The sequence below is a fragment of the Garra rufa genome, chromosome 4 (assembly GCF_049309525.1).
Source record: "Garra rufa chromosome 4, GarRuf1.0, whole genome shotgun sequence".
Taxonomy (NCBI): domain Eukaryota; kingdom Metazoa; phylum Chordata; class Actinopteri; order Cypriniformes; family Cyprinidae; genus Garra; species Garra rufa.
This window is the reverse complement of record NC_133364.1, coordinates 24,513,410-24,539,654: the sequence shown is the minus strand read 5'-3', so window position 1 is coordinate 24,539,654 and position 26,245 is coordinate 24,513,410. Positions and strand designations below refer to the sequence as shown.

At 37.1% G+C, this 26,245-nt stretch overlaps 1 protein-coding gene across 1 annotated transcript in view; it reads left to right on the top strand.

Moving 5' to 3' along the window:
* The window catches only part of LOC141333766 (membrane-associated guanylate kinase, WW and PDZ domain-containing protein 2-like), a 287,797-nt gene that overhangs the window by 229,035 nt on the left and 32,517 nt on the right, over positions 1-26,245 (top strand). The window contains exons 11-12 of the mRNA XM_073838891.1: positions 650-1,267; positions 20,477-20,508. Coding sequence (XP_073694992.1) covers positions 650-1,267; positions 20,477-20,508 — 650 coding nt within the window. The remainder of the gene's footprint in view (positions 1-649; positions 1,268-20,476; positions 20,509-26,245) is intronic.

Below are 26,245 nucleotides of genomic sequence, written 5' to 3'. Positions count from 1 at the left end.
TTTAATAGTTACATTTTTTAATTTTTCAGATCATCAGTCATCAAAGCTCTGTAAATATTGGTCACAGACACAGAGATTTACTTTAAATTTCACCAAGCCGATTACTCACTAAAGTCTTATTTTGATGTAACAAATTGGATATATCTAAGCGTGTGAGTTGTTTGCTTACTTTTTTAAATTGGTCTTTCCATTAACACCATTATATTGTTCATTCAGAGATTCGCGGACATTAGGTGCATCTATCGCGTGAACCAATCACAGCAGAACATAACCAGTCATATCCAATCATATCGCAATGGAGGCTTTGCCTTCTCTGATGTGACTTTCCACCATTCATTCCCAATTACCCCCCACCAAACCCACCGCAAGCTTTAGGGGTCTGTTAAAACTCATTGGGCTCAGGGGAGGCGAGAGAGACGTGGACTCCTGCTGTCACTGTTTATCAATGTTTCTTTAGAAAACCAAGTGATTTATACACTTTACAATGTTATATTTTGTAATGTTGGCATTGTTTTATTTTGTACTAGAATTTTTTTTCATACAATTTTTTGAGGAGACACTGCCTCCCTTGCCTCCTCGGAGGAAGCGCCCCTGATACCTACCAAAGTTAACATATCCTAATATATCTTTGTGTTTAATTGTTTTCCAGGAGACGTGATCGTCTACATTAATGACGTCTGCGTCCTTGGCACCACCCACGCTGACGTGGTGAAGCTTTTCCAGTCGGTGCCAATCGGACAAAGCGTAACCCTCGTCCTTTGCAGGGGTTACCCTCTTCCGTATGACCCAGAGGACGCAGCCAACACTTTACTGTCCCCCCTCGGCTTAATTGATCGCCCTCTGCTGGTAAACGGACGGAATAGCTACGACAGCTACATGGAGTACATCTCCCGCACTGCTCGTTTCGTCGACCCAATCCAAGCGGCGTTGGTGCAGCCTCACCCTGGAGACACCCACCTGGACGCCGGACCGCTGGAGGATAGCGTCTCGATGGCATCGTCAGGAGCGGCCGGAGGAGAGCTGTTAACGGTTACCATGGTGAAAGGGGCGGATGGGTTTGGATTCACCATAGCAGACAGTAATGGAGGACAGCGGGTGAAGCAGATTCTGGAGGCACAGGGATGCCCGGGGCTGTGCGAGGGCGATCTGATTGTGGAAATTAACCAGCAACCCGCGCTAGCGCTGTCACACACACAGGTGGTGGAGCTGCTAAAAGAGTGTCCTGTTGGGGCGGAGGCTACGTTGGTCGTGCAGAGAGGAGGGGCAGGTAAGGAGGCTTTTGAATGTTTTTGAGTTTTGTGTTTTTTTTTCTCACCTCAAAATATGGAAAGGCTTCTTAATTGGTTGATTAGTCCATCCTGCCCTTCTTAGCAGTTTTATAATTCACTCCTCGGCTGTCTCAAAGCGCTGAGTCACGCTGAAGAACAAGCTGTTTCTGCTTTCTACGACCTTTGCTGTGCTGAAAAGCACTGTGGGTAAAAATAGTCTCTGACACATAATTACAGTAGTGTACAAACATGCATACGCACTACCTGTGTGCTCAGTATATTTATATCCTGCGTTCTGTACAAGGACTGTTGCATAACACGCTTTAACAAACACACACACATCTAAAATTCACAAACCAGCACACTTAAAGGATTAGTTCACTCCAGAATTAAAATTGCCTTGTAATTTACTCAGCAAGACGTTCATGTCTTTCTTTCTTCAGTGGAAATGAAATTTGTTTTTTGAGGTAAACATTGCAGGATTTTTCTCCATTTAGTGGACTTCAATGGGATCAAAGGGTTGAAGGTCCAAATTGCAGTTTGAATGCAACTTCAAAGCTCTCTACACAATCCTAGCCAAGGAATAAGGGTCTTATCTAGCGTAAAGATTGGTCATTTTCTAAAAATAATCAAGATTTGGACGCTTTTTAACCACAAATGCACAAGCTCATCTTGCACAAGCTTCACAATAACATTGGAAAGGTCACACATGACGTAGGTTTACAAAGCAAACATGCAAAGAAAGTCACCCACATTTTGAAGTTAGAGAAGAAAATAAAGAGTTTTATGCTATTTTTATGCAATTTTTGCAAAATTTTACGTATTTTACGAGTTCCCCTAAACCTACCTGTCACTGGGGTCTAGACAAATCATACACAATCATACAAATGAGGTTGCATGAATTTGAACAACCTCACTTGTACAAATTCATACAATTTTTGCTAAATCTTACATATTTTATGAGTTCCCTTAATTCTACCTGTCACTGGGGTCTAGATAAATCATACAAAATATACAAAATCATACAAGTGAGGTCGCATGAATTTGCACAAACTCACTCATATGAGTTCATAACATTTTCGCTAAATCTTACGTATTTTACGAGTTCCCCTAAACCTACCTGCCACTGGGGTCTACAACAAATCATACAAAATCATACGAGTGAGGTGGTACCAATTTATACAACCTCACTCAAACAGCAACATTACAATTTTTGCTAAATTTTACGTTTTTTACCAGTTCCCCTAAACCTACCCGCCGCTGGGGTCTAGAAAAAAATCATACAAAATCATACGAGTGAGGTTGTACCAATTTGTATGGCCTCACTCGTATAGCTATATAAATGTTTTGCGCAATTGTACGTATTTTAAACCTTAAACCTACCCATCACTCGGGTCTAGAACAAATCAACAAATTTTACAAAATTTTACAACCTCCCTCCTACAAATTCAAAAATTTTTGATAAATTTTACGTATATTCCGGTTCCCCTGAACTTACCCTTCATTGGGGTCTAGACAAATTGTACAAAATCATACAAATGAGGTTGTACGAATTTTTACGACCTCACTTGTACGAATTCATAACATTTTTGCTACATTTTACGAGTTCCCCTAAATCTACCCATCACTGGGGTCTAGACAAATCATTCAAAATCATACGAGTGAGGTTGTTCAAATTTTTACAACCTCACTCGTACAAATTCATAGAATTTTTGCTAAATTTGATGTATTTTACGAGTTCCCCTAAACCGACTTATCACTTATCATTTATTGTCATAGATGCATCACAGAGCTAGTGCAAGATGAGCATTTGTCGTTAAAAAGTATAGAATTTTTATTCATTTTTGACTGAAGAAAGAAAGACATGAACATCTTGGATGACATGGAGGTAAGAAAATGATCAGGAACTTTTAATTCAGGAGTGAACTAATTCTTTAAAGACTTTCTCAAATAATTTTGGAGTTTTGTGGCTTTTAGCACGTCTGATAGTACGTCTGTTAGCTTTAAAGCTAATTTACATGCTGATGTATGCCTTATTTACTGTTCCTCAGTGAAATCTTGCACACAAAAGCCAGTCATTTCAATAGTAATCAGCGTGATCGGGTATTTTGTGTGAGGGAAAAAGTTCCTTATGTAGATTTCACTCATGTTCAGGTTGGTCAAACAAATTGGCAGCGCTGACTGACTGAAAGCTGCTTGGTTTAAAGGGACTTCAGTATGCTGTTGACAATCGAAATTGGACCATATTTGCATGCAAAAACTCACCTAAATTTTGCTAATGTGACCTGATGGTAAAACAGACCAAAGAACTCTGGTTATTCACCCACATCCAATCTAGGAAAGAAAACAACAGTGGTCAAGTCATTTCATTGATGGAATTGTTGAATCTTTGTAGTTAAACCAAAATCAAAATTGTTTCCAAAACTGATGACAAACAGCTATTTAAAGCTTCAAATGTGGCATTTGGCAGTAATGTGCTTTCTGGCACACAAGCACTTCCTACACTCACGTACACCGCGTCCCAGACACCTACACTGTCTCACATACAAATTATGGTTTGCTGGTTCAATGTCTCACTCTCAAGGGGCAGTGAATCAATACTGATTATTTTACAGTGCTGTTGATTATTGCTGGTGATAACTTGTTTCTCACCCGAGACTGATTTCAGCTTCTCCCCTATTAATCAAGCACTTGACTTTTCTCAGATTACTTCAGCTATACAATAAAAAAGCCAGCTCTGCAGTCATTTTCAATAAATCACTGATTCTTGAGACTTGGGACAAAACAAATGTATCTGTTATTAGTTTTGAAAATAGAGATATTTTGCATTTACTAGAATGTTCTTTTATTTATTCTTTCATTTAATTATAATTATATTGTTGTTGTTGTTGTTGTAGTTTTTCGCTTCCCCCAAGACCATAACTTAATACTTCAAATATATGCGTAAATTTTATAGAAAAGTTTAGATTAAAAATATAAGAAATATATATAAAAAAAATGAAAGAAAGAAGCTACTATATGCCTGACATAAGATTCATCTTAGTATTATACTTCATCTTTTCGGTTTTCACAGGATGTGTCCCCTACTTTTGTGAGACTGACAGATGCATGATTATTTTTATTAAATCTGGCAGTATCAAAGTCATCCCTCTTCCTGAAGGTCTTATTTTGATATTTATTTTTTATTATTTTGAGATGAACAAGGTCATACAGACATTGTGGGTGGGTTATATAGTTTTTGTTTTATTATTTTAAATATAACTTTCTTTTATTTCTTTTATCTAAGCTGAAAATGTGTTTGAAACCTTTCGGTAACATTGATGTATTCATTCACTGAAGTGAATTCTAGATTTGTCTGTATTCAAATTAAGTATTTGAAATATTAATGTAATATCCCACAGTGATATTGGCTGACGGGTGGAAAAAAAACACATTTGTGAGTAAATGAAAGAAGCAGAGTGTTGAAACCAAATTTAGGTGACTATCTCTGAACATATTTAGTAGATTAATTCTTATTTTATGTCAGTTCGATAGCCTGTTTTGTCTGTTTTAGTACTCAAGAATCAGGGGGGTATAGCCTGTCCAGCATGTCAAAGCCCAGAAAGCATATAATTTGATTTCTAATTGCAGTTGGAAGCACTCGCCGTTGTTTTTTTAGGCCTGCGGTTTCAGGCTGAGATTAATTGTGATCCATTCATGTTAGAAAATGAAAAGGCAGTAAAAGCCGATCCACATGCACCTGTCTATATTGTAGAAAAGCAGCTCATTCGATACGTTTTAGTATTGAATACCAAAAAGCCCTTCAATGGCTTTGGCTCTAACTGACACCTTGACTGAGAACATATAAGCCTTTTTTAAAAGCAGCTTGAGCCAGTGTGATTTATGACCCGTAGCAATCAGAGTGCCTGATATAACCCAGAGAGAAAGGGAGAAGGAAGCCGAAGAAATATATAGATAGGACAGAGAGAGAAGGGATAGAGATCTTATGCATCACTGTTGCAAAATTGCAACATTCATTCAAAGCAGTTAAATAATAATGTCTCTATTAAATAACATTAAATATTTTTTTAGACAGCATTTTCAGGACATTTTTCTGCCAGTTCTCATTTTTCGGAAAATTTTAACTACAGTAAATAACATTTTGACAATCTATTATCCTTCATTAAAGGAAATACAGAAAATGCTACTATATTTGCATAAACGTATTATTTTCATGTTGAAGTAATGAGAATGAGAGTAATTAGAACTGGAGAAATAAAATGAGTTGTATTTTAAATATAATGTCAGAATTCTTCTCTGGGGGTTTATTACAAGTAAATGGAAAGATGAGGTGAAGAAGAGAAAGATCTAGAGAGGTATTTTGAAAGCTTATGTGAAGTATGTCTCTCTTCTGTATCAGTGCAGGTCAAAGGTTAACGAGAGAGACATTAAATCCTCGTTAAACCCCAGTAATCAGTATGCTGGATTACAGCCTCTATGTGCTTTACATACAGTATGAAGCACGAATACACTCCGAAGCACACAGATGCATAACTATGGTTGGAGCATGTCTGGTATTGTGCTAATTATACTGATCCCAAAAAGTATTAGAAACATTTTTAAATGTAATTGCGTTATATAGCAAAAAGACAGTAAATGCTTCTTCAGGTGCCATTATTCTGAGTTTCGGGTTCGTAGCTTGGAACTCTACAATTTTCTGCAATGCCAAATATGAAATGAGTGGAAAATATACTTTTGGATACCAGGCTGCTTCAAATGTAGGCGTTCAGTTATATAGTACAGAATAATCTGGAGCAAATTTCAGCAAGGTTACCAGTATTTATTCATTTGATGTCTATGTGTTGTGATTTGTACCTCACCAAAGTGAAGTGTAATGAAACTACATTGTGTTAAATGGCCATGTGTATTTGCAAGGGCACTGACCCACAACCAGGGCGTATGTTTTGTTTCGAGTTCATGTGGGTAGGCACACTTCTATGCCACCAACAGAGTCAGCATGCTTGAAGGTCATTATGGTCACTTGAATATGAATATGGCCTCATGTCCTGTACATCAGCAATCTGTCCCATTCTTATCCTCATCCTATTCAGACAGACTGCACAGTGAGCCCTGAAACGCTAAACAGCCTGTAGCATCACGCTACCACTCGAGTTTAACATCCGTCTGTTCAAACATGCCGTGAATGACATAAGGAGGACAGAAGACGATTTGCACAAACCAACAGTTTCTGTCAAGCCAAGTCTCAGGGTCAGTTTTATTCAATGCTGCTTCCATCTGTATTTATCTGCACCTCTTCCTTTCTTCCGTCTTTTTGATGCGCTATACGCCAACACTTCTGAAGCCATACAACTCCTTTATGTGAGGGAAAAATGTCAGTGTTTGCTTAGTCTCGCGTAGCCAGACCTTCAGACTGACGGCTGAAGGTCTGGAATTCATGGAAGCTTTAGTTGGCCAAGGCCCGCCCATAAGACCGTTTGATCGACATGTCAAACAACCAATCACAGTTCGTTTCGTTCAGTGTCACGTTTCGGGGCGTGGAGATGCTCCCACAACAACAGACTAGCGTGCAACAAGTCAGTCATTGAAATAACCAGCATTGAAAGATAACGAAGAAGAGGGAGAACAAGCAGTAAGTCAGTAATTTGTTCGCGAACGTGGCAAATGTGTATAACAACAATGGCCTCTGCATAAGCACCTTTTAGCAAAACACTGAATTAATCAGTCTGCGCTTTGTTTCCCGGCGGACCGAATATAAACGCAACACTCGCGTCTCCTGGAAATCCGGTCAAATTCAACGAATCAGATGACGACTTCGACATTCCTGAAATGTTTCCAGTTAAGTGTACAATATGCATCAGACGTTTAGCCAACGTTCCGTTGGCGTGACGTCTGAGGCTGAGACAAGTGTTTGCTAGACATTTTAACATCTGAGTTTGTGAGTGAAGATCTTTTCAATGAATGGGTTTATCCTATTCACAAAACCAGTTTATGTGATTCATTGACAAATCAGACTGATCCAAGTCTGACTTAATAGTCGCAAACGAGTTTGTTATTTTACTTGACACACCTTTCATGATAAACTTTAGGGTTTAGGTTGGGATTTAAAGGTTGAAGTTAGTGTTGGGGGTTTGGAATATGAGTTGTTGCTGAGGGTTAAGTTCCACATTAGATGAAGGGGTGGGAGTAAGTCAAGGGTGCCCAAACTTGGTCTGTCTAATTGGAATTGGAGCTAAACTCTGCAGTTTGGGCACCCATGGTCTAAATTTTAGGGTTTGGGATTGTGGTTTGGGTCAGAGTTCATTAAAAGTTGCAGGGAGTTCATGATAGAAGTTGGTGCTAAGGGTTAAGATCCATGTTAGATAAAGGGTGAGAGTAAGGAGTTTGGGGTTTTGGATCATTCTTAGATTTAGGAGTTAGGTCTAGATTGTAGGGTTTGAGGTTGTGGTTAGGTTCAAGGTTCAGTAAAAGGGGCAGGGAGTTCATGATGAGTTTGGCTTGGGTTTGGAATAGGAGTTGGTGCTGAGGTTTAAGATCCACAGTAGAAGAAGGGGTGAGAGTAAGGAGTTTGGGGTTTGGGATCATGGTTAGATTCAGGCATTAGGTCTAGATTTTAGGGTTTGGGGTTGTGGTTAGGGTCAAGTTTCTGTAAAAGGGGCAGGGAGTTCATGATGAGTTTGGCTTGGGTTTGGAATAGGAGTTGGTTCTGAGGTTTGATGCTGAGGGTTAGAATCAAGGTTAGATGAAGGTGTGTGAGTAATAGGTTTGAAATAAAGGTTACAAATAGGGCTTGAAATTTGAAGGACGTGATGTGTGGCCAAGTATGGTGACCCATACTCGGAATTTGTGCTCTGCATTTAACCCATCCAAGTGCACAAACACAGTAGTGAACACACACACACTGTGAACACACACCTGGAGCATCCATATTGCTATTGTTGCAGCGTCCAGCAGTTGGGGGTTCGGTGCATTGCTCAAGGGACTCACCTCAGTCGTGATATTGAGGGTGGAGAGAGCGCTGTACATTCACTCCCCACCGTTGTTTGGGTCAGGGCTTGGTGCAAAGATCAGGGAGTCCATGATGGATTTAGTTTCGAGTTTGGAATAGGAGTTGATGCTGAGGGTTAGGTTCCAGATAAGATAGAAGTATTGTAGTAATTGGTTTGAGATAAGGGTTAGAAATAGGGGTTGAATTTTGAATTTAGGTGTTTGGGTCAAGGTTCAGTGAAAGGATCAGGGAGTCCATAATAGATTTAGGTTGTGGTTTGGAATAGGAGTTGGAGCTGAGAGGAAGGATCCAGGTTAGATTAAGGTGTGTGAATAATAGGTTTGAGATAAAGGTTAGAAATAGGGTTTGAATTTTGAATTTAGTTGTTTGGGTCAGGGTTCAGTGAAAGGATCAGGGAGTCCATGATGGATTTAGTTTGGGGTTTGGAATAGGAGTTGATGCTGAGGGTTAGGATCCAGATAAGATAAAAGTATTGTAGTAATTGGTTTGAGATAAAGGTTAGAAATAGGGTTTGAATTTAGTTATTTGGGTCAAGTATCAGTGAAAGAATCAGGGAGTACATGATGGATTTAGTTTGGGGTTTGGAATAGGAGTTGATGCTGAGGGTTAGGATCCAGATAAGATAAAAGTATTGTAGTAATTGGTTTGAGATAAAGGTTAGAAATAGGGTTTGAATTTTGAATTTAGTTGTTTGGGTCAGGGTTCAGTGAAAGGATCAGGGAGTCCATGATGGATTTAGTTTGGGGTTTGGAATAGGAGTTGATGCTGAGGGTTAGGATCCAGATAAGATAAAAGTATTGTAGTAATTGGTTTGAGATAAAGGTTAGAAATAGGGTTTGAATTTAGTTATTTGGGTCAAGTATCAGTGAAAGAATCAGGGAGTACATGATGGATTTAGTTTGGGGTTTGGAAAAGGAGTTGATGCTGAGGGTTAGGATCCAGGTTAGATAAGGGTGTGTAAATAATGGGTTTGAAATAAAGGTTAGAAATAGGGGTTGAAATTTGAATTTAAGTGTTTGGGTCAGGGTTCAGTGAAAGGTTAAGGGAGTGCATGATGGATTTAGTTTGGGGTTTGGAATAGGAGTTGATGCTGAGGGTTAGGATCCAAGTTAGATGAAGGTATGGGAGTAATGGGTTTGGGATTAGAAATAGGGGGTGGATTTACAATTTAGTGTTTGGGGTTCATTAAATGAATTACAGAGTACACAATGCATTTTGGCTATAAAAACATGTTCATCCATCCTTTTAATCTCCAAATCACATGTCCCATGTAGAGTCGTGGGGATACTAGAGCCTGTCCCAGTGTCTCGCCATATACAGGAAAAGACTCTGAATGGATGATTGCTAATGTCCTACTTGGCTAGACTATGTTATGCCATATGTGAAATGATCTAGCAAATATTATGTTCTTCAGAAATGACTGTTATAGCAAGATATACATGCAATTTTACCAATTAACAAACAGGCCTTCTTCGTTTTACATCTGATCCTGTGCGAGTCAATGACACGAGACGTAGCTCACTCACACAGAGAGATGTCTAATGCCAACACTTAAAGGCTTCTCTACGAATCTAATCAGTGGAGCGGTCCAGGAGCATTTAGACAGCCTATTATACGCCCTAATAAAACTGTCAGTGCTCCAGTGAAATGATGTGCCACTTCTTAATGTGCCGCAATTTGGCCCCTCTGTCTCACCACTGGACACTGGCCATCCTTTCTAATTACACTAGTGCAAATATGAGTGTCTCTTGTGAACAGTTTGGTTCACCCTCGCTGTCTCTCTCTTTATTATGCCCCTTTACTATATCCCTGCTGATCGATTGTCATCTTTTCTTTCCCTCTGTCTTTGATGTGGGAGTCTAAAGCTAAATCTCAAGACTTGTCCATGGTGTAACAGTGGGTTGATTGTTTATAAATGTCTCATTCATAATGTCCAGATGGTGATGAGGTTTTACTGCCAGATCTCTTTGTCTCTGCAATAATTTCACTGCCCCACATGTCTAGCACTCTTCACTTGTGAAAATGCCCTTGGCTGCTGATTTAAGTGCATTTTGGCATTTTCCCCTGGAATGGTTATCCGTTGGATCTGTCTTTGAAAAGCTGCTCCAGGATCAGAGTCTCTAACCGGAATCCATTGATTACCAAACGCTCTTCCAGAGCGCCATCTGCCGTTTCCATGATTGGCTTATTTAGTGAAGATCTTATTGTTATCAGATAATTGTTGCACTGAAATGACTCTTGGAACGCCACTATGACGGCCTTGGTATGGCAGACACCTCAACTAAACCCTGGTTATGATGCCCAGAAGCAAGATAAAGGCTTCCAGAAGAAAATGATTACTTCATCTCTGAAATTAAAGAGGCCAAATTATTTTTTTAGTTACTGGTGTCCATGCCCACATTGAAGACCCTATAAAATTAAAGTTCTGTGGCTTGCTTTAAGATATCCAGGTCTGCATAAAATCTGAAAACACAGAATTCTGCAAAATCAGTTGATTTTGGCCAACATTTAGAAAGTTCTATATATCCACACATTGCATTTTTGTAACATTTTCATAATACTTTCAGCTACCCATAAGAATATAATATTTTAAGCTCCATTTAACACATTTGTATGTAAAAGTAACACAGAAAATTAAAAATAAAATAAGTTATGAACTATAAAAGGCTGTGGCTATTTGCACGTAGTGATAGATGCAAATAGCGATAGATTCTGTTTACACTATGTAAAAATAGCAGTATTGTCATTGCAATAATAATAGATGATAATTATACTACTTAGTACAATTAGTGGCAGATATTTGCACCTCAGTTACTTAGTACATTATAAAACAGTATGCTATAATAACGAATTGTGTAAATTATAATTTATATTAAAACTATTAAATGGATGCAGCCTTAATGGGACAATAAAGCCCTCCCTACCCTTAACCCTAATCGATAAACACCTGTGAGGCACTTTATTTTCTACTTTTCGATTATTTTCTGCCTTTCTGATCTGATATGTGATGTGAAAAGGGAGAAAAACGAATTTCTCAAAAGGTGGATTCGAACTTGGGTCAATCGCATCAAAAGCCACATGCTTTACCACTTACACCACTAAAGTCGTTGTTTACCAGGCGTCTTTTGTAATTTTGTTTAGTCCAACCAAGGCAGAGTGTAAATAGACACTCCGAATGAATAAAGTTCTAATGTCTTTTGCTAATGGTGACTAGATTTTAAATCTAAAGTGTGTAATTTCTGCCATGCTACTATATAGCTTTCAGCTTGTTTTCCTCAAAATTTCCCATTGGTTTTGCTAGTCAGGATTCACAGAAATCAACATTCAAAAAGCTCTGCATATTAACCTGAGATAGAAGATAATAATTTAATGTTGAAGAGCCTATACACTTCAGCTCTAAATTATTGTCTTGAGGTTTTATTTTTGTCACATTTGTCAAGCTGTTCCCATTTATATATTTGAGTAATTTAGATATCATTCAGTCTTGTGCTTCCTGTCTCGCTGTTGTCATGGCCACCAGTTAAGCATCTGCTATTTTGGTTGTACTGTAGCTGGTGTTTAGAGGAAATGTTCTGTCTGGCTTAGAGAGCGTATGCGTGCACTGTTTAAATGACTTTTCAAAGCTTGCATTAATATCTCATATGGTGTGATCAATCCAGCTTATCAATTATCCTCTTCACTAGCAGCTCTGTCCATCTTAAAGTGTGTGTGTGTGTGTGTGTGTGTGTGTGTGTGTGTGTGTGTGTGTGTGTGTGTGTGTGTGTGTACCTGGTATTCATCACGTTATGGGGACCAAATGTCCCCACAAGGATAGTAATACCAGTAGATTTTGACCTTGTGGGGACATTTCTTAGGTCCCCATGAGGAAACAGGCTTATAAATCATGCACAATGAGTTTTTTTGAGGAAGTAAAAGTGTGCACAATCTCCTGTGAGGGCTAGGTTTAGGTATAGGGTAGGTGTAGGGCGATAGAAAATACGGTTTGTACAGTATAAAAACCATTACGCCCATGGAATGTCCCCATAAAACATGTAAACCCAACATGTGTGTGTGTGTGTGTGTGTGTGTGTGTGCTTGTGTGTGTAAGAGAAGCAGATGACTCTTAGCTGGTTGAGGAAAACAAACGCCTCTCAGCGTCTCATCAAAGAGCTAATTAGCTCCGGCTCTACTGATATTCTCATTAGCTGATTTATACCCATTAACTCAGATATAGGCATGGGACCATTAGCTTACCAGACACATGCTTCACAATTTCAAAAGGAGCTTATGGGGAATTGACAGTGGATGTGAATGCACACACGCATAGACAACGCACGTAACAGTAATATGTCAAAAACACTTAATAGCTTCTCAGTAAGGGCACTTTGGGTTAATTTGATAATAGATTAGTACCCACAAATTACAGAGGTAAATGTACATACCCAGCCTGATCTCATGACGGAAATGTACTTTACCGGAAGACATGAAATACGTACCACCATGTACGTTTCGTAACATATTAGATTTGAAATGTCCACTGAGTGGCGCTAAAAGAGTGTTTGTTTTTTTTCCCCAGAACAGATGAATGTACATATGGTACGTTTTATGTGACGTTGGTTTTGTATGTGTCACCGCAGTTCTGACTTGAAATGTCTGTTGAGTGACGCTATAGGACTAATGCTCTGTGGCATTTTAACAGTGTCTAATGTGAGTTTAATTATCATATTGTGTGACATTAATAGCCATACTGAAAGCAACAACAGATCTACCTCAGATCTTGTGCATCAAAGCATTAAAGCAAACATTTATGTTAAAACTGTGATCTTAATGCAAGCCAACAAATGTTTTCCATGACAATGATGGTACCAGTCACTCAGTATTTGTATTATTAATGTTAAAAAGCTTTAATATTTATGAATTGGATTATAAATTTGTCTATTTCGTTGGGAGTGCAGTGCACTTCTGCACTTCTACATAGCTGTGATATTTGAGTGATTCTAGGACACGGTGTAATAAAAAACGCAATTGCAAGCATGTTGTTTTAGCTTGTTTTTCGATCTCTCATCTTTCAGCTCTTTCATCGTGAGTCATGTTTTTCACAGGATTCATACTGTTGGAAACTCAGAAGCAAAGACCGGGAGACTCTTGGGTATCTTCAGCAGAGTTATTTATTGAGAACAGTCATCAAAAGTCTAACTAAGGCAGAGATGCATTGTATTTTATAGGCATTCAGTGGGCAGTCCTTAAAAGTGTTGACTTCACACTGCCTCAGAAGTGATCATTTAATCAAAACATCTAAAGACAATACAGGAAATCAACCCCTGACTGTGAGTTTCAGCAAACTTACTCCCCAAAGATAACAGTACCCAAATGGTTTAAGTTGCACCTGGCCAGGAGAACAAATGAAGCATAACAATTCACATCTAGTTAACTTTCAGCCACTATGTTCACATTAAATTCCCAGTACAATATAGATCACCTTAGTTTTTCATATGATGTTACATCAGGATGTAGGATCTGTAGATCTAAGACAGATTCTTAAATTTGTAATCCCACAGTACCCAAAGATTCCATATCCTGGAATCTCCATATCCAATTCCATGCCTGGTGAGCTACCGAGCAAGCTTGTTACTTTTTGCCTGGAATGCGAAACAAGGAGCTGCTCGCTGTTTTACCGCCTCTAGTGTTCATTTCTGTTGAAAACAGCAGTGATACGTATATATTGGTATGTATTTTGTGTGAGATGGTGCTCTTAGGGTTGAAGGCTTCTCCTTTTTTACGCCAAATGAAGGCTACATCATTGTGGCCAAACAATTCAATTTTTGTTTCATCTGACCATATAACAGAAGACCAGAAGTCTTCTTCTTTGTCCAGATGTGCATTTGCAAAGGCCAAGCGGGCTTTTATGTGCCTTATCTGGAGAAGTGGTGTCCTCCTTGGTCTGCGTCCGTGGAACCCAGCGGTGTGCAGTGTCCGTTGGACTGTCTGCCTTGAGACGCTGCCACCAGCAGAGCCCAGATTCATCAGGATGGCCTTGGTGGTGATCCTTGTATTCTTTTTTACCTCTCTCACTATCCTCCTGGCCAGCACAGGTGTCACTTTTGGCTTCCGACCATGTCCTCTTGAGATTTTTCACAGTGCGGAATGTCTTGTATTTTTTAATAATACTTTGCACTGTAGCCACTGGAACTTCAAAACATTTAGATATGGTCTTATAGCCATTTCCTGACTTGTGAGCAGCCACAGTGCTCAGCCGCAAGGTCTTGAGTGAGCTCCTTTGTCTTAGCCATGACTGTCCACAAACCAACAGCAGAGAGCTTCTGTTTTTCACCTTTTGAGTTGATTAGAACAGCTGTTCCCAATGAATCAGGGAAATTAGGATGCCTTAAAACAGCTTGGACTATTTGGAATGGTATAGAACTTTGGATTTTCCCATAGACTGTGACAGTTTACAAAGAGTATGAATAATTTTGGACATGCCACCTTTTGTTCAAATGTAAATAAAAGCTGAGAAATATTTTTTTTTCCACAATGATGCCTCTTGTACATCGTCTTATTATCTTTTGGGAGAAGCCTGTGTCATTTCCGGTCAAAAAAAAAAAAACTTGCTGGTTGAATAAAAGTAACTTTAAGTCAGAATTTGCCAGGGGTATGAATAATTTTGGGCTTGACTGTATGTAAACATTAGTTGCTGAAAAGGTGCTTCTCTCTGGCATAATAATCCTAATAATATCTTGTGTGATGCACCAAGATTTTCAAATCTTGTAGTGTGTGCATGTTTAAGATTTCAGGGAAGATAATCTGCAAATATTCTCCTTATTGTGTGAGCTGCAACAAGATTTGATTTATTTGGGTTTTATTATTAAAAGTTAATTTTTAATTAGTAATATGCATTGCTAAGAACTTCATTTTGACAACTTTAAAGCCAGTTTAGATTTTTTTGAACCCTCAGATTCTAGATATTTTGGCCAACTATTGTCCTATCCTAACAAACCGTACATCAATGGAAATTTCAGATGATGTATTCATCTCAATTTCAAAAAATTGACCTTTACGACTGCTTTTGTGGTCCTGGGTCACATATACACCATGTTGTTAAATATCCAGCATTGCTATCGAATATATGCAACATTCAATGTATCCCATTCGTTACATATTGAGTATATTCTTCTGGCAGCTTCATACCTCGATGTGCTCAGCAGTCAGACTGCTGCCCGCTGGGTCTGTGTGTATATTATGAATAAATGAAGATTAATGCTCCCCATCTGATCTCTGCGCTGCTTAAATCTTGTTTAGTTAATGAAATGCACCTCAGTCATAAAGCAAGCTCTCGATGGTAAGCAAGTCGTTGATTTGTGGCAAAGTGGACATCAGATGTCTTTACTGTCTACAGCATATTTTACTCAGTATGCACTAGAGCCCACACATGATGCAGTAAAACATCAAAACTGTTTCAGAAAACAGATCATTAGTAATTAGCCTTTATGACAACTTCCTATGTGACAGTTTGCCCTGCTATATTCTGTACTGTAGGATCTTTTCTCCCTGACTCATGTGATCACCAATTAGTGAATAGCAAATTTGGACAAGGAAGGCAGCTCTTCTGTAATTGCCAGATGGCAGGATGTTGCGGGACACAATTACTGATAGAAGCCTGTCTGGATTAGGTTTTCTCCTGGTCTCACCTGCATCATACGAATTTACGGCATTTGATGAATGTTATTAGCATAATCTTCTTAATATGCATCAAGGATGTTGCAGAAACTAGGACGTGATTATTTGAATGTGTCATACAGTGTGTTTACCAGCGCAGGTTTAAATTGGGCGAGGTATTTAACAACTGCAATCCACGAGCTGATTAAGACTTGTGAAGTGATGTGAACTACATTAGGAATTGAAATTCGAGCGTTGTTATCCACTGACCTTTTCTGTTTGCTATGTTCATTAAGTGTGATTTATAGCCATTGACTGCCAGCAGCTTACGTTTTTTTGGAAGAGCAACTTTGAATAAATATTTACAAATTTTCTCTTTTTTTTTCGTACAGTATCTATTTATCTTTTTGCCTCGGATAAGAACATTTGATTTTCAGCCATTGATGAAGTTTCATATGACTTGTTATTTCACTCTTCTATTTCTCTATCCATACAAATGAAGCACAATCAAGCCACTTTCTCTTCCTTTCAGCTCGTGTTACTGATTTCTTGCTTAGTCGTGCTCACTGAAGCAGCCCAGTTGTGGCCTGTTGGACTTTCTGCTCCTTATTTGATGACTCATGCCCAGCCGACGGCATCACGCTGCACTTTGCTTTTTAATCAGCCAGTTGCCGTTATGCTTGTGTTGTAAATGCAGCTTAAAGAAAGAGTGGCAGTGTGTGATTACTCACTTCCATTAGAAGTTAGTGTGCATTAAAATAGGTGACTGCATGTCAGATTATTAATGTAGGCTATACATCTAAAAAGCTAAAGACTATTTCTGTTTCATACATCAGAAACTCACCTTCAGATATCTACCTTTAGATGGTCTCATTGTTTATATGTAGGTATTTGTATACATTTACTGGTACAAAAATACACTTTTTTGTATGTTTAGTTATTCTGATGAGTAAAATGCGAACGACAAAAATGTGACATATTCACAAATTCTTTGTGATGAATGATTTTATAGCTAACCCTGTTCCTAAAACATAAACATAACCACTTTTCAACAATATGAAAACTAACAGGCAGTAACAATCATTTTAGTCACAATATACCAGATATTGCTACATCTAAACCTAACCCTAACCATTTTTTATATGTACAGTCAAGCCCGAAATTATTCATACCCCTGGCAAATTAACTTAAAGTTACTTTTATTCAACCAGCAAGTTTTCATGTCTGTAAAGCTGTCATATGTAAATACTTTGCATTTTAGATTGTCAACACGTGAATAATGCATGTTTCAGTGTCTAGAGTAGACAAACATAAATAGATGTACATGTGGTATAACTGTGTATTATGTTAAATACACATTCAATTAGAAATTTAGTGCATATTAATATACTTATTTTCTGGGAGTGAGCATGTCAGATTCTTTATATACACATGCTACGCATTCAAAAAGAGCTTAGGACTTTTTCTAAATTATTTTACTGATGTTTTATACATCAGAAGCTCAAGATAGTGACTAAAAGGTCAGTTTAACATAATCGCTAAAGCATTTTAATCACAATCACCCTGGAGCCTTAAAGAGCAAATACTGTTCTGACAAGCTTATAATGACATCAATAGCTTTTTCATCTCCATGTAACAACTCACGAACCCTATAAAGTGAAAAATGCTTCTTAAAGGGATAGTTCACCCAAAAATTAAAATCCTGTCATTAATTTCTCACCCTCGTGTCGTTCCAATCCAATACAGTAAGACCTTCGTTCATATCAATTAAGATATTCTTGATTAAATCCACTAACATCAGTCGTTCCACTATAATTTTATTAATCTACGAGGGTCAGAAAGCTCTCAGATTTCATCAAAAATAACTTAATATCTGTTTTGAAGATGAACGAAGGTCTAACGGGTTTGGAATGACTTAAGGGTGCGTAATTAATGACAGCATTTAATTTTGGGGTGAACTATCCCTTTAATAAGTAGTGGATATTTCCTAAAGTATTGAAGAACCTTTGATGGTGCAAGTTTACATTTGCATTTACATTTGCGATTTAATTTAAGAATTAAAAAAACACAAACTTATTTTAAATACAATTTACTGAAATTATTTCAACTCATATAAACAATAATAAAAAAAATGAATACATTTCACAGCAGCTGTATTTTAATTCTTTATTGGATTAACTATGCAGCTCGACTATGTTTGTGCACTCTCTCTCTCTCTCTCTCTCTCTCTCTCTAAATCCAAACAGGTCATTTGCATTGCCTTGTTCATTCCTGAAGGTCATCTGTGGTAAGACATGAAAGACAGAGAGGGAGAAGTTGAATGCAAGATGCTGGACAGCCATTGTATGCGTGTGTGTTTGTTTAGTGCATTTCAAGGCCGATTTAGGAGGAGTTTAGAGAGAAAATATTCATGAATCTGCCGTTTGATGTTGGCGAGTATTGTTTAGCTCTTAATACCACAAGAGGTGCTCTACACTGCCACTACTTCCTGTTTGTTATGATTAGAGTTCAGAAGCCTCATGGTCTTTCGCCTCATCATAGCCTATGTTTTTCCTCCAGGGGGAAATGAGCAGTTGATGTGCCGCTTGGTGCATTTTAAGCATCTTTCTGGCATTGGATTTGGCCGTGCTTTCATTGATTGCAACAGGAGATTTTTCTTTTTTGTCATCCAAACAGTCTGTAGGGTCAAACTTGTATATTTTACATTCAAATCTCTCTTTTACTCATTCACATGTAATATTCACAAAAATAACCACTTGTCCTCAAAATGAAATTGCTTTAGAGAGGAGCTAATGTTCTGAATTGAATAGCTGCTGTTTGAATTGTGTCTTCAGTTGTAATTACAGATTAAATGGTTTTGATTTTAAACACTGTTCATTTTGTAATTCCACAGTAATCCTGTTACAGTTATTTTTAAGCACTTTAAAGATTACTCGTTTAACACTACTTAGAATTATTCAGACGCTTAAAGAAGTACAGTTCACTTTCAGAACAAAAATGTACAGATAATGTACTCACCCCCTTGTCATCCAAGATGTTCACGTCTTTCTTTCTTCAGTCGTAAGGAAATTATGTTTTTTGAGGAAAACATTTTAGGATTTCTCTTCATATAATGGACTTCTATAGTGCCCCCGAGTTTGGACTTCCAAAACGCAGCTTCAAATGGTTCTAAACCATCACAGCCAAGAAAAGAAGGGTCTTATCTAGCAAAACGATGGGTTATTTTCAAAAAAAATAAAAATAAAAAAATACACTTTATATACTTTTTAACCTCAAATGATCATCTTGTCTACTGTGTGTACTCTGTGTAGAGATTAAAAAGTATATAAATTGTAAATGTTTTTAGAAAATAACCGATTGGTCCGCTAGATAAGATTCTTCCTCAACTGGGATCATTTACAGCCCTTTGAAGCTGCATTTAAACTGCATTTTGGAAGTTCAAATTCGGGGGCACCATAGAAGTCAATTATTTGGAGAAAAATCCTGAAATGTTTTCCTTGCAATTCAAAACTTGCAATTCTGACTTTTTTACTCAAATTACATGATACAAACTTAGAATTCTGTTTTTTGTCTCAGAATTGCATGATATAAACCTGCAATTCTGACTTTTTTCTCAGAATTGTGAGATACAAACTTGCAATTCTGACTTTTTTACTAAAAATTATGTGATACAAACTTGCAATTCTGACTTTTTTCTCAGAATTGTGATACAAACTTGCAATTCTGGCTTTTTTCTCAGAATTGTATGATACAAACTTGCAATTCAAAATTTTTTCTCAGAATTGTGAAATACAAACTTGCAATTCTGACGTTTTTACTCAAAATTACGTGATACAAACTTGAAATTCTGGCTTTTATCTCAGAATTATGAGATACAAACTTGCTATTCAGACTTTTTACACAGAATTACATAATACAAACTTGAGGGGGCCATTATATGGAGAGAAATCCTGAAATGTTTTCCTCAAAAAACATAATTTCTTTATGACTGAAGAAAGAAAGACATGAACACCTTGGATGACAGGGGGTGAGTACTTTATCTGTACATTTTTGTTCTGAAAGTGAACTACTCCTTTAACACAACAACTTCAGCAAATGATACAGTTTGTTAGAAATGAACGCAATGACTGAATTATTGACATCAATATACAATGAGGCAGTCTGAAATAAAAGTGTCTAGATATTAAATATTTATTCTGCTCTATTTCTAGGTCATTTGTCAAATAGGCCAATTTGAACTTTGTTTTATAAAAGTTGAGATTTCCTAAAGATGTTGTTTAACATTCTCAAATTATTAGCTCCAAGTTGTGTTAACATGTTGTATTAAATTAGAATGTTGCAAAATACAACTAATCTCAGAAATGGCTCTTGGACTCCAAATACTAACTAAAATAAATAAAACAATAAAACAAACTGCATCTACACAGCTCAGAATGCACCTCAAGAGACAACAGCTGTGAAAAAAAACAAAATAATAAAGGGTTATCGTCTGGCTTTTGTCTTTTTTGATTCCCACTTCAAATCTAATACTAAAAATCCCGCATGCTAAAGGTTTTGTTCTTCATTGCAGGTCACTTTTCACCTTGGAAGACCGCTAAACAGGTAAAACGTATTGTATTCCAGCCCTTTGAATTTAATTAATAAACTAACATCAGCCATGTATACTCATTATTGAGTGATAAGGTCTTATTATACATTATACTTCTGTTGAGCTTTATTACTTAAAGTAATGCATAATAAAGGCTTTATTATGTTGTTATAACATATTACCACTAACTGCACTGTACTAAACTACTGCTTGTGTCTCTTAATGGACAGATATACAGTAAAAATGACTAATTTGCTTCACAGATACACCACTGCAACACCAAACGGCAGCTATTTTTACCATTTTTAATAGAGGAAATCAAATTTTGTAGTTTAAAGTATAATTTGTTTTATTAAAATCTTTTGAGAGATTTGTTTATGCCCAAGTTGGCTAGAAATTGCTTTTTTGTGAGTGCGAAATTGTTGGAAAGATTATGGAAATTCATTTGGTAAAAGCTGTGGGAACCTAGTGTTGAAACACTTAATACAGCTGAGAACAAATCACTGCACCTTCACTAATCTTTTCTCACTAATCAGTGTGCTGTGTAATGTAGCACGTAAAACCTTCACCCTCAGCGGTCTGTCTCTCTGTAATGTACTTTGATTCTGATCCAATATTGTCAGCTGTCTTGTCTGCTTGGTTACATCCTAAAAAAAAAGTTCTTCAAGTTCTGTGTGTACTTATATTTACACACAGGCGTTATATGTAAAAGTATAAAAAAAAAAAAAAAAAGGTAATTGCCAATTTTATCTCACAATCCTGAATTGCGTGATTTACTTCTTTTACTCAAAATTATTTGATACAAACTCACAGTTCTGACTTTTTTCTCAAAATTGTGCGCTATAAACTGCTATAAAGTGTGCTATAAAGCTGCTTTGACTTTTTTTTTCTTAGAATTACGAATTTATATCTTGCACTTTTGATTTTGTTATCTCAGAATTGCAAGGTTTTATCTTATTTGTGACTTTTTTCTCAGAATTTTTTATATCTCACAATTGTGATTTTATATCTTGTCCTTGTGACTTTTTTCTCAGAATTGCGAGTTTTTATCTCACACTTGTGACTTTTTTCTCAGAATTGCGAGTTTTTATCTCACACTTGTGACTTTTTTCTCAGAATTGCGAGTTTTTATCTCACACTTGTGACTTTTTTCTCAGAATTGCGAGTTTATACCTCACACTTGTGACTTTTTTCTCAAAATTGCGAGTTTTTATCTCACACTTGTGACTTTTTTCTCAAATTGCGAGTTTATACCTCACACTTGTGACTTTTTTCTCAGAATTGCGAGTTTTTATCTCACACTTGTGACTTTTTTCTCAGAATTGCGAGTTTTTATCTCACACTTGTGACTTTTTTCTCAGAATTTTTTATATCTCACAATTGTGACTTTTTTCTCAGAATTGCGAGTTTTTATCTCACACTTGTGACTTTTTTCTCAAATTGCGAGTTTATACCTCACACTTGTGACTTTTTTCTCAGAATTGCGAGTTTTTATCTCACACTTGTGACTTTTTTCTCAGAATTGCGAGTTTTTATCTCACACTTGTGACTTTTTTCTCAGAATTGCGAGTTTTTATCTCACACTTGTGACTTTTTTCTCAGAATTGCGAGTTTTTATCTCACACTTGTGACTTTTTTCTCAGAATTGTGAGTTTTTATCTCACACTTGTGACTTTTTTCTCAGAATTGCGAGTTTTTATCTCACACTTGTGACTTTTTTCTCAGAATTGCGAGTTTTTATCTCACACTTGTGACTTTTTTCTCAGAATTGCGAGTTTTTATCTCACGCTTGTGACTTTTTCTCAGAATTGCGAGTTTATACCTCACACTTGTGACTTTTTTTCTCAGAATTGCCATTTTTATTACACATTTCTGACTTTATGACATGTAATTGCGAATTTACCGTAGTCAACACATTTAAAGTAGATCAAAAAAGCTAATCAAAGTTGTCCTAAAACAAGAATGGGTATTATATCCGGGTATATGGTGCGATATCCATCTATTCCTGCTATTCTGACTATCTCAATTGTTTAAGTCTCACAATTCTTGAGAAAAAAAGTATTGCCAGAAAATAAGTCAGAACTGTGAGATAAAATCTTGCAATTACCTTTTTTGTTTATTCAGTGGCAGAAAGGGGCTTCCATACATATACATATTTCCAAATAAATTAAATGATTTTAATTGAAAAAAAAAATCTTGTTAAATATATACATTTTAGTGAAATCTAATTATGCTCAGGTTATATATATCGCAATACAGGTGCTGGTCATATAATTAGAATATTTCAAAAAGTTGATTTATTTCACTAATTCCATTCAAGAAGTGAAACTTGTATAATGTATACATTCATTCCACACAGACTAATATATTTCAAGTGTTTATTTCTTTTAATTTTGATGATTATAACTGACAACTAATGAAAACCCCAAATTCAGTATCTCAGAAAATTAGAATATTACTTAAGACCAATACAAAGAAAGGATTTTTAGAAATCTTGGCCAACTGAAAAGTATGAACATAAAAAGTATGAGCATGTATAGCACTCAATACTTAGTTGGGGCTCCTTTTGCCTGAATTACTGCAGCAATGCGGCGTGGCATGGAGTCGATCAGTCTGTGGCACTGCTCAGGTGTTATGAGAGCCCAGGTTGCTCTGATAGTGGCCTTCAGCTCTTCTGCATTGTTGGGTCTGGCATATCGCATCTTCCTCTTCACATTACCTCATAGATTTTCTATGGGGTTAAGGTCAGGCGAGTTTGCTGGCCAATTAAGAACAGGGATACCATGATCCTTAAACCAGGTACTGGTAGCTTTGGCACTGTGTGCAGGTGCCAAGTCCTGTTGGAAAATGAAATCTGCATCTCCATAAAGTTGATCAGCAGCAGGAAGCATGAAGTGCTCTAAAACGTCCCGGTATACAGTGGACCAACACCAGCTGATGACATGGCACCCCAAACCATCACTGACTGTGGAAACTTTACACTGGACCTCAAGCAACGTGGATTCTGTGCCTCTCCTCTCTTCCTCCAGACTCTGGGACCCTGATTTCCAAAGGAAATGCAAAATTTACTTTCATCAGAGAACATAACTTTGGACCACTCAGCAGCAGTCCAGTCCTTTTGGTCTTTAGCCCAGGCAAGATGCTTCTGACACTGTCTGTTGTTCAAGAGTGGCTTGACACAAGGAATGCGACAGCTGAAACCCATGTCTTGCATACGTCTGTGCGTAGTGGTTCTTGAAGCACTGACTCCAGCTGCAGTCCACTCTTTGTGAATCTCCCCCACATTTTTGAATGGGTTTTGTTTCACAATTCTCTCCAGGGTGTGGTTATCCTTATTGCTTGTACACTTTTTTTCTACCACATCTTTTCTTTCCCTTCGCCTCTCTATTAATGTGTTTGGACACAGAGCTCTGTGAACAGCCAGACTCTTTGCAATGACCTTTGTCTTGCCCTCCTTGTGTAAGGTGTCAATGGTCATCTTTTGGACAACTGTCAAATCAGCAGTCTTCCCCATGATTGTGTAGCCTACAGAACTAGACTGAGAGACCATTTAAAGGCCTTTGCAGGTGTTTGAGTTAATTAGCTGATTAAAGTGTGGCACCAGGTGTCTTCAATACTGAACCTTTTCACAATATTCAAATTTTCTGAGATACTGAATTAGGGTTTTCATTAGTTGTCAGTTATAATCATCAAAATTAAAAGAAATAAACACTTGAAATATATCAGTCTGTGTGGAATGTGTATACATTATACAAGTTTCACTTCTTGAATGGAATTAGTGAAATAAATCAACTTTTTGAAGATATTCTAATTATATGACCAGCACCTGTATATGCAATATATACTAAACTATTTTATATATAATTGTTTTTACAAATCCAGAAATCATAGCTGAAAAGGTTATGAAATTCATTGTTGAAAGAGGCGAGGACGCTTGCTGAAAAAATTATGTCATCCTTTTTCAGCTGAGAACCAAACAAATAAGCAAAATCAAACACCTTTAATACAGCAAGTGTAAACAACCGCTGTAAAAATTGTGAAAATTCATTGTTGGTAGCTGATAATTTTACAGCAGGGAATATTAAAATAATAAAGAATATAAATATATATATATATATATATATATATATATATATATATATATACACACACATCCGTACATGCCTACCTATCCACCCACGCATTTATTTATTTTTGGTTTGTGATCTCTGCCCTGTCTCCTTCCATATAACAAAGGCTTGACTGGTCATAAATCGACTGATTTTTCTTCACTCTACAGAGAGTCAGTTGCACTGCCTTGAGCTGCTGCCACTGTACTGTCATTCTTTAACACATATTACATATTACTTCAACACATAGTATCTATCTCTATAGGGAACAGAACTGGGACAGAGCGAACGTCTCGCTAACCCACTACAGTAGAGCTGCTTGAGCTTTATCATCTTTCTCCCCCCACTATGCTGCGGTTTAATTAGACTTCATTTGCTTTAAGAATATCTCCACAGCCACAAAGAGAAGAGCCAGAATTTCACGACTAGGAAATGTTAAAGTGCTCTGTCTTTTTCTGCAATTATCCATGTCCAAAGAATATTAACCTACATTGAATGTCACAGTTATATGTTCAGAGCACTGATTTATTAAATCGATTGAAAATATGTGATACCACATGATAATGTAGCTTTTGCTACAGACTACCAATGGATAGAGCTTTAAAATACTAAATTTTGTAAGGCATGTGAGAACAATCTAAATGAATGTAATTTATAGTAATACTAGAATGATACAGCTAAAATATGTTAATATTTTTTGGCTTCCTACAGTAGTTATTATACATTTCAACTCTATATTCAACTTCATTCAACTTCATCTCTATACTCAAACCATTTAGTAAAAGATAGAGTCCTGCAAGGTCATAAAACTGCAATTTGAAACCTGTTCAGACATGAAAAATGTGATTAGTTTGTCCATGCAACTCAAAAATACATAGTTTTTTTTTTTCTAAAACAACAGAAAAACTATATCTGATGCATACCACATCCATATGCAGATATGATAAGCTAAATATGTAACATCTAAATTAACTGTTCTTAATCAAATTAATAAAAAAAATACACATTCATTTATACCCAAAAAAAATATTTTATGGGTCAAATGTGGTAAACATTGCTCCTATATATATAAAAAAAAAAAAAAAAAAAAAATATATATATATATATTATATATATATATATATATATATATATATATATATATATATATATATATATACAGTCAAGCCCGAAATTATTCATACCCCTGGCAAATTCTGACTTAAAGTTATTTTTATTCAACCAGCAAGTTTTTTTTTTGACTGGAAATGACACAGGTTTCTCCCAAAAGATAATAAGACGATGTACAAGAGGCATCATTGTGGAAAAAAAATATTACTAATCTTTTATTTACATTTGAACAAAAAGTGGCATGTCCAAAATTATTCATAATGTGACGAGTCGGCTGCCTCCCCCCTAAATATCATCACCACCCCGTCCCTTATTCGCCGCCCTTCTCCAGGCTCCTGACAGGAGTGGGTGTGTAGGGAAGAGGAGGGGCGCGAAATCATCTCGGGCTGGCGGCGTGTGATGAGGGCACCTGAATGGAATGAAGCCTCATCACCGCCGCTGTTTAAATGCCGAGCGCGCCTCTCCTCAGGAGACCGGTCTCTTCCCCTCGTGCATGCACGCTGGTGTCCTCGCGGGTCCAGGAAGGGGTGAA